The sequence below is a fragment of the Gavialis gangeticus genome, unplaced genomic scaffold (genome assembly GCF_001723915.1).
Source record: "Gavialis gangeticus isolate Ggan-Ray unplaced genomic scaffold, GavGan_comp1, whole genome shotgun sequence".
Classification (NCBI taxonomy): domain Eukaryota; kingdom Metazoa; phylum Chordata; order Crocodylia; family Gavialidae; genus Gavialis; species Gavialis gangeticus.
Genome location: NW_017729031.1, coordinates 92996548 through 93006524, shown reverse-complemented (window position 1 = coordinate 93006524; position 9977 = coordinate 92996548). Strand labels below are relative to the sequence as shown.

Sequence of the window (9977 nt, the reverse complement as noted above, 5' to 3'; positions counted from 1 at the left end):
GGGGCTTCAGTGTGGAGGCTGTCTGCCTGCTAGTCCTGCATTGAAGCTCCCTAATGCCCCAGCCAGCCCCTCCACCTCATCTTAAGCCAGGGGGAGCAGCCGCAGGCTGACCCTCAGAGCCTCCTGCCAGCCAAGGCTGCTCTCTGACCCAGCTCCACGTGCTGTGAATGAATAAACCATGAAGCTTAATGCTCCAGTGTTAATTGCTCCCAGGCACACATTCAAATGGCGTGCCTAGGAGCAATAAGCTCCACAGTTTACTCATGCACAGTAATAGCATGTGTAGATGTGCCCAGAGTGTAGTTCACATTAGGAACAAATTTGTCTGTGCGTTTTTTATCCTTTCCACTTGTCTCAAAATGTGCTATATGTACTGCCATACCATGTAAAAGATACAGCCTTATGAAATTACAGTTAACAACTTTACTTGAAATCATCTTTTTTATGATAACAGACATACAGGGTGCATCCCCATCAGCGGGAATGTGCGCTTCCCTGAGGACAAAACAGCAGCTGTATAATATGTGCCAGTGCTAGTTGTCCCTGGGGAACACCCATACATGCGTGCTCTAGTGCACTGCACATTACCCTGGGTGGGGTAGGGCTGGCCCCAACAGCCTTACCTGGGGTCCTGGGTACCTCTGGAGGCTGCAGCTGTGGCAATCCAGCAGCAGGGAGCCTGGCGAGCAGTCAAAGCATGGCTCCGGCCAGCCAGGCTCGAGTTTCAAGCAGCACATGCTGCCACCATGTGTGCTGCTCTGCTTTTTTTTAGGCAGGGTTTTCTGACACCAGGAGATCCCAGTGCCAAATCCCTCCCCGCCACAAATTAGCAGCAAGGAGAACATCTGCATGTGCAGTGCTTGCAGCGTGCAACGCCACAGATGGGTCTGTGGCACCACATACTGCATGTGCACACTCGTCTGGACATGCCCAGAGTCCACCCTTATTATAATCCAACTTTTTGAGCCACCTGTCAACATTTATTACACATCTCTCCCACTTCCTGCTGTGAGATCACCATGTGTATGCACGATAACTTTTCGTGCATGGAACACCATAAAGTGTTCTATGCAAACATTTATTGCAACTTTCCAGCTTAGTTCATGATGATGATTTTCATATTTGATTATGTGAATTATGAAATGGCAATAATGATTTGAGCACTAATTCAACATACTACAGTCTCTTAGCTTAGTCCTGACTGTAGGAGCTTTGATCTTCTTAATTTAGTTTATTTAACGAAAGCAAATCCTTTGTGTTAAAAACCAAAAAGTTTAAAGCAATGTGCTATACAATTTCAATAGTCACTTTGCACTGGAGAAAGGAGAACAACTTTATTCAGCTCACACTTATTATTAACATTCTGATAACACCTAAAGGCACAGACTGAGGGTGATGTTACATGTTATACTTGGACCATACTAAATCTATACACTGTTAAGCGGTGTTTAAGTTAGAATCTGCTGTGTGTTGTCGCACGTGAAGAGTTATTAGAGTGTCTGGCCCGCACAACTCTCACTTGCCACTAGAGGGCTAGAAAGCATTAAAAGAAGTGGGGGAGGGTGTGGGTGTGGCGGGGTGCTAAGAGCCAGGACACCTAGGCTCTAACCCTGCTCTGGGTATGGGCAAGGATGCCCAAGGCTTGGGGTGCTGGAGGATTGCAAATTGCTCAGTTGTATATTTGTGGAGCAGACTACATAGCATAGCCCAGAGTTAACCCTTACTTAACCTTAATTTTAAGATGCTCCAAGAGCACTTAGCAAGGGTCAACAAGGTTTAATGTGTGGACACTCACATTTTAGACACTCAGAGATTTTACACTGAATCCTTAGTATGGACTCAGTGGGCACATCTACACATGCACTTTAATATGCAGGAGTCTATTCTACTGCACATTAAACCATCACATCAAAAACAGTGCTAATGTGCAGTAGACATAGGCTACAGCACATTAAGCATCACTAAAAATGTATGCACTTCTGCTACTGCGCATTAGGGCAGCCTAATGTGCATTTATGTAGTACCTCATAGTAGAGATATGCAAAAGTACATTAATGCATGTGTAGATGCACCCAGTGTAAAGTGTAACTCTACCTGGAGATCAGGGCCCCATTATGCTAGGTGATGCATAGGTACATAGTAAGAGAGCCCCTTCTCCAAAAATATATTACAGTGGAAACAAGGCATCAAGAGTTACAGAACCAGATTTTAAAGGTATTTGCATGCATAATTGATAAGTGAGAATAGAACCAAGCTTTTAAAGCAATTAGACATCTAAGTGACTTGCCCATACTTGTAGTAGAGAGGAAAATGGCATGTCAATCTCTTTCCTTCAGTTCAGTACCTTCAAAGGTCATCCATTCCTTCTGGCTTTATATACAAGATCAGTAGGTTCTCAAAAGGAAATGAGCTCTGATCCCTTTAAATGCAGCAGTTAAAGGAAGACTCATCCCCCCCTGTGTTTTTAAAATGTAAGGTGCAGGCAGAAGTATTTTCTCAATGGATCTTCCCTTCTCATTCCCCCTCCCACAGCTAGAATGATACCTAAAAAGGCGAACTGTTCCATTTCAGACACAAAGTTTCACATCACATCACCCAGAGACTGTCTGAGGTATCAAAAGCCTAAAGTGACTGGTAGTGGTATTTTGACCCAAAATGCTGCACAGTACAATTTTTACAAAAACTTGTATTTGAGCAACATTAGTTCCTTGAGACACCCAAGGCCTGTAAAAACTCCAGACACTAAGCTTCCCAACTCTAGCTGTGCATCTGCACAGCTTTTAACTAACAGGGCTTCAAGCTCTGGTTAAAGAAAAAAAGATGGGGCAAGGTAGCATGTGTGTGCAGCTTCCATGCCATTGTAGCTGTACAACACCTCACCTCTTTTGAAGCTCAAACTCCAGCAAAATGCAAGATACTGTGACCAAATTTGAAAAAATATAGCTCTCTGCAGTCATTCACATTTCCAACCTTTTATAAAAACTCAGTTTCGTCACCCATGTGGCATACATGTTTGTGAATTTGTAGAACAGCAACATCAAGTGCATGTTTTCTGCTTACTGCAACCTATTAGTATTGCAAAGGATGGATGAATGGATGGTTCTAGGGTAAAAACGTTAGAGTGGGCAAAAAGGACTCATAAGATCAAGGCTCAATTGCTGGCTCTGATATAGACTTCCTGTGTGACCCTGTACAAGTTACATCAGGGCTGAAATCCTCAGTTATTTAGATGTCCAATTCTCAATTAAATAAATTGCTTCTCTGCCTCAGTTTCTGTTCTGGGAAATGGAGATAATAGCATTTATCTCCTTCCCAAGGATATTGTAAGCCTAAATCAACTGATGTCTGCTGACGCTCAGATAATAGGACATGAAGTGAAAGAGAAACCACTCTAAAATGTGCCCAGATATGTTCTGGCACAAATGAATTATTTACTTGCGATTAAGATTAAGCCACTCTCCTACCAGTGGAATCAGCAATGAAATCAATATTCTTTGTGGAAATACATTTAAGTTACAATTAACTAAAGACTATCTCTGAGTGACTTCAAAATATTTACTATTCCTGATATATGACCAGATTATTTGCATGTATGAAGAATATCAGGCGACGGAGACTGACTGCTTGAGAGCAAGTAACACCGTGAGAATGATACCGGGCTATTAAAATGTTTTGTCAAGTATAATAGTTCCACCTTAGACATGCTACCAGTCAAGGTGTCTTCCAGGTGGTGCAGTCTGTGTGAGGAAATGCAATTTATTTGCCACAAAAATATTAATTGTTTTTGCTAAATTTTTTATTATAAATCTGAAATCTAACAACCAACAGGATGTTTCTGTATTGGTAACAAAAAAGTACTCCTTTTGTTATTGTTTTCAATTGCTAGCAAAGTTACTTTGTATTTCAGCTGTGGAAAACTAAACATGTTTTAGCTTTTTCAGTGTCCCACTGCATCCAAAGATATTTTTGACCACTTCTTTTGGACCAGCTCTGTTGCACGGTCCCTAATAAGGCTGGGGCAAAGAGCCACACCAGAATCCTTTCTAATTGTAACATAATTTTCCTTTTTTTTGCTCAGTGCATTAATGTCATCTCATGCCTGGAACTAACAAACAAATATATTCTGAGAGGGAAGTGGGCTTCATGCATTATGATCCTAATCCCTGTTATTTTTAATACTGTAGTTCCTAACAGTAACAAATCTCAATGAGGCAGTGCTATTTTTGTGTCAGCATAGCAGAGGCATAACCAACTAACCCTCCAACGTAAATCTCTGCTTTGGGTGCCGGCATAAATCCACTGCAATGCCATTGACTTCAGCAGAGTTCAATATGGTTGCAAGAGAACATATTTTGGCCCATTTGCTGTGGATAAGAACTCAAATCTGCCTCTTGGCTTTGCTCATCATTTCTAGAGTCAATGGCAATCTTCTCCTTCCTCTGTCCTCAGATCAGAGAAGCCATACATATATCTGTGAAACAAACATCTGATCAAGTTGTGTCAGGTTCTGATTTGAAAGGATTCTCCAATCCATTAGCTTTGAACTCCTCAAAGAACACAAATAAATGTCTGCTCTTTCCCAAGTCATACGGTACTTTTAATCAGCAAAAATGAAGAAAAAGCCACAGGCCAAACAAATACTATGCTAAAAATGCACAGAATATGCCACTAACCTGATGGAATCCAAGATAGTCTTGAATTGTGTGTGACGAATAAAATATCAGTCCTTCTGATGTCACCACCAACACAAAGCCATTCAGAGCCTATAAAACAGAAAGAGACAGCATGAGAACCAGACTTCAAATCTCAACCAAAAACCCATTTCCAAAGGAAGTCTATAGATGTAATTCCATTTTGATATCAGACCACCCAAATACATCTGCTAGTCAGCTAATGGTTCATCAGCTACCATGTTAAGCCCTGTCACTGCTGCTATCTCAATACAAGAGGGTGGAGAGGCAAGGATGTGAAATCTCAGTCCTCAGAGTTGACGAACGCATGAAAAAAAAGGTACTGTTGGTGATGAAAGGAATTAGAATTTGGAATCAAGGCCAAGCAGCCTGAAGAGAAAGAGAAAAGGCTATGAACCGACTGCCCAGGGGAGTTTTCCATCTATTGACTCCTCTGTGAAATCCTATGAAATATGACCTCTATCCTGGGCAAGGTCTTAAAAAAGATTAAAGAGGCCATCCATAACAGACTAGTTGACGGCAAGATCCTGAGGGATACCCAGCATGGTTTTGTTGCGGGTAGGTCTTGCCTGACCAATCTCATTTCCTTCTATGACCAGGTGACCTATCACCTGGACAAGGGAGAGGAGATTGATGTCATATATCTTGACTTAAAAAAGGCCTTCAATCTGGTATCTCATGATCACCTCTTCAAAAAACTGGCCAACTGAGGCCTCGGGTCCACCATGATCCACTGGGCGGGGAATTGGCCCTGAGGGTGGTGGTTGACGGAAGTCAATTGTTGTGGTCCCTCAAGGCTCTGTTCTTGGACCTGTATTGTTCAATATCTTCATTAATGATGTGGACATTGGAGTCAGAAGTGGACTGGCCAAGTTCGCCGACGATACCAAACTCTAGGGTAAAGCGTCCACACCTGAGGATAGGAGGGTGATCCAGGCTGACCCTGACAGGCTCAGGAAATGGGCGGATGAAAACCTGATGGTGTTTAACACTGAAAAATGCAAGGTTCTCCACCTTGGGAGGAAAAAACCTGCAGCATCCTTATAGGCTCGGCAGTGCTACGCTGGCTAGCACTACAGATGAAAAGGACTTGGGGGTCATGGTTGACCACAAGATGAACATGAGCCTTCAATGTGATGCTGTGGCTAGTAAAGCGACCAAAATGGTGGCTTGCATCCATAGATGCTTCTCAAGTAAATCCCGGGACATCATTCTCCCATTGTACTTGACCTCGGTGAGGCCACAGCTGGAGTACTGCATCCAGTTTTGGGCTTCACAATTCAAAAAGGATGTGGAGAAGCTTGAGAGTCCAGAGAAGAGCCACATGCATGATCAGAGGTTAGGAAAACAGACCTTACGACGACAGGCTGAGAGCTATGGGGCTCTTTAGCCTGGAAAAGTGCAGGCTCAGGGGCAATCTGATGGTCACCTCTAAGTTTATCGGGGTACTCACCAGGATCTGGGGGAACGTTTGTTCACCAGAGCACCCCAAGGGATGACCAGATTGAACGGTTATAAACTCCAGCAAGACCATTTCAGGCTGGACATAAGGAAGAATTTTTTTACTGTCCAAGCCCCCAAGGTCTGGAATAGCCTGCCGTCAGCGGTGGTTCAAGCACCCACATTAAACGCCTTCAAGAGAAATTTGGATGCTTATCTTGCTGGGATCCTATGATCGCAGCTGACTTCCTGCCCTTTGGGCAGGGGGCTGGACTCAGTGATCTTCCGAGGTCCCTTCCAGCTCTAATGTCTATGAATCTATGAACTTCCATTTCTACCCAGGATAAATTTTACCATCTTTTCTCCAATGCCTGATGAAGGGTGTTTGTGTCCGAAAGTTTGTAATTAAAGAATTTTTTTTGCAAAGATCTTGTTGGTTTAATAAAAGATATCATCTCTACTGCAAGTCCTGATTGCCTTTTCCTCTAGACCAATACAGTTACAACCTGGATACCTGAGGAGAAAGAAGCATTTCTGAAAATCCCAGAGGGCAAGTGGAGCAAAAACAATGGTGGCGAGGACATGAGGTTATGGAGATCAGCTACATGACACAGTGTGCAGACTTTGAATGATTTTTAGCAATTTAAGTAAACAAGAAATTAATTACATAAACCATTACCACTGGGCCCCTGCCAGATGCAGCAATTGCTGAGGGTACAGCAGTCGGAGTGGATCCAGGGTGGGATTTGCAAGAGGCTGGCTTTATCAGTTTGGGGAAGGTGGTCACACAGGCACACATAGTGGCACAGCAGATAGTGGGAAGGTATATGCAGCAGAGGAGAGCAAGAAAAGTAGATATCACAAGCAGAGTCAGGAGCTCCAGCTCTTTGCATGTTCATGACATAAGAGACAGGTGTGGATAAATAGGCAGGGACATAGTCGTGAGGGGGCTCACAAGACAGGGATAGTCAGGGAGGGTAGAGAAAAGGTGATCACAGTACTCAGAGTGCTAAGGAGGGCCAAGGAGGGCCAGTCAACCAAGACAGGGGAAGAGAGGCAAACTATTGGAAATATTATAGTAAACCAGGGAAAGGTGGCTGAAGGAGAGAAGGCAGTTTGGGGTAGTAAAAAAAGACACCTTTTTAGGACATTTTCATATTAGTTGCCAGCGGGAAATGCAGCAGCAGGTATCAGAGTAACAAGCTGAGATATGAGCATAGGCAAAGGGAGAAGTGTCAGGGCTTGAGAAGTCACCACCATAAAGTTGGTAGTTATAACCATGTAAGCAGGTGAGGTGACCTACACACAAGGCACACAGAGAAAGCAGCAAAGGGCTAGACAAAGAGCTACGAGGGACTTTCATCCAAAGTACCTGTTATTCCATTTGATGTTACTTTGATTCACATGCCTGGATTAGACAGACATATCCAATAGCAAAAATATGTTGCTGGAACAGCAATGAACTGAAACTTACTTTTAACCTGTATTGTAGAAAACTGTTAGGGACAGAGAGATAAACAGAAACCTTCTGGATAACCCAGTAACTCTATCTCCTCCTCCAAACAGCTTACTGGGCACTGCCATTTCCTCCTACTATACAGATAGGCCCAAGTCAAGGTGGGACAGCAAGAAAAGCTGAGCTCTCTCTCAATTCCTCTTCCCTACAGTTACCTAGAACTGATGCTCTCCAACATGAGAGTGCATAAGCAGCAGCAGGAGTGTGTAATTTGTTCAGTGCAGAATACTGAAGTTGGTTCTTAACCAGTAGAAACTGTAAATCAGGCTTGAATGTGCATCCCATGAACCAGATCCTTAGAAGCTCTCCACTTAGCTGCTCTGTAATATTCTAAAAGGGGGCAGTTGGGGTTCTCCTGTATCAATCATAGGAAAATGTCAGAGTGGGGTTAAACTGGCACAGCTGGCTCTAAAGCACACCTATTCAACTCCCCAGCATCCAGAGCCTGGTTGGAGTTGCGAGATTCAGGACCGACACAGTAGTCCTGAAGGGGAACATTACTGCTGATATAATTTAAAGCAGCTTTTTGGGTGCCTTGCATGAATGGGTGGATTTCTCATAAAAAGACAAGCTGTGGACTTCAGATGTGCTAAAGGAACTACCAAATAATTGAGATCAGCTACAAGCAGAGATAAGAGTTAATCTACAGAATGCTTCTCATTCTCTACATTTCTGTCTACATTACAACTAACAATTTGGGTCAGTTATTTGCACTTTTTTGGTGACTGTCAGGCTGATTCAGGCTGTTCTCTTTTCTGGTGTATGTTCCTGTTACAATGTATTCTCACTTTACAGTACACACGCTACCTGCTGCATTCCTGAGAGGTCTGTAAAGAGGCTTCTGTGGGTCTCTGGATCTCCTATATACCTACTTCTCAGAAGACAGTATTCTCAACACTGTCACACAAGCCACCCAGTGAAATGTGAGGTGAACTTTGGGCTATGATCCTATATTCCATTAGTGAGAAAATTTTTGGAAAGTCAGAGTTTGACCCAAACAAGGAGCAAAGGACTAAGCCCTTATACTCTATACTCTACTCTATAATGGGGCCATCCAACTGGCAGCTCATGTTCAACTTGTGCTGCAGGTGGTGGGGGTCTAAGCACTGCCTCTGCAGACTGCACAGTGGTGACCCTGGCCATACCAAAGTGGGACAGCCCTGCTCCAGGACATCATCCTGTAACTACCTACAGGACAGAAGGTCTCATTAAGTCTCAATTTGGCTGTGCTTGTTCTGTAAAGCAAAGACTGAGAAAGTGTGATCAAGTATTAGTACATATAATAAATATAGTTATTTTAGGTACAATTGATCTTGCCTCTGGTGAAGACAATGGATTGGGTAACTTTTATCATGATTACTCTCCTTAAGAAGTTTTTTAATCCATCATGGTACCCAAAGACTTGGGTGACTTAAGCAAATGACTATGCAAAACCAGTGCATTAATGGACTTACTAGCAGTAAGGATGGCAATGAATAACAGTTGAGAATGAATAATGGCAACGAATAACAGGTGGCAATGAATAACTAGAATTTGGGGTGTAAATTTAACCAGGGAACACGTCTTTAAATAATCAAATTCATTATAGAAGCTAAATGATGAGGACCGGGAATAACACAGAACCCATGCTAACCAGTCAATTCCATCTACTTTCCCCCTTACAAACTATAAACAGTTGACTGGAACTTGACCCAAAAAGGATATAATTGTTTCTACTATATACGCTTCTAAACGTAGACCTGTTTTGTCTGAACAGCATGGAATTAGGAGATTTTAGTTTTCTGTCACTTTTTGAACTTCTTGGTCTGCTTATTCTATAGTTTGCCAGGTATGATGCATTTTAGCAAGCTCTAAATCTTATCCCATGGCAAATAAAATGAGCTGTTAAGTCCTAAGGGTTGTAATCCTTTTTAGATTGTATCCATTTTCTTTACTTAAGCAAATCATTATTGACCACAAAGTCCGAGTAAGGACTGAAGAAAGGTAAGTGTAGTCTGATGGATGGCTGTTTCATATTTGTTAATGTTGTATATATTTTACAAGAGTCAAGGAGGTTTTTTTTAGGTGATGTCTTTTATTGGACCATGGTTAGGATAAAGTTAAATAAGCTTTTGAATGCAAAACATTCTTCATTAGTTCCAAAGAAGAACAGAAGCACAGCAATTGCACAGAACAGTGGGTAGAGCTATGAAACTAGAGAGGGCAGAAATTCCCTAGGTGTAGCAGACAAACATTTAGCAGAAGAAAAGAAGCTTGATTACTGGGAAATCAAGATCCGTCTTGAGGGAGAAGGTTCATTATCTCTTACAGTGTGTCAGAAGAATTTCAGG

The 9977-nt window shown here is 42.5% G+C and overlaps 1 protein-coding gene across 1 annotated transcript in view; it reads right to left on the bottom strand.

The window, feature by feature from the left end:
• Positions 1-9977, bottom strand: part of LOC109301967 (aryl hydrocarbon receptor-like) — a 120033-nt gene that overhangs the window by 30522 nt on the left and 79534 nt on the right. The window contains exon 4 of the mRNA XM_019523382.1: positions 4674-4763. Within this exon, the coding sequence (XP_019378927.1) occupies positions 4674-4763 (90 nt within the window). The remainder of the gene's footprint in view (positions 1-4673; positions 4764-9977) is intronic.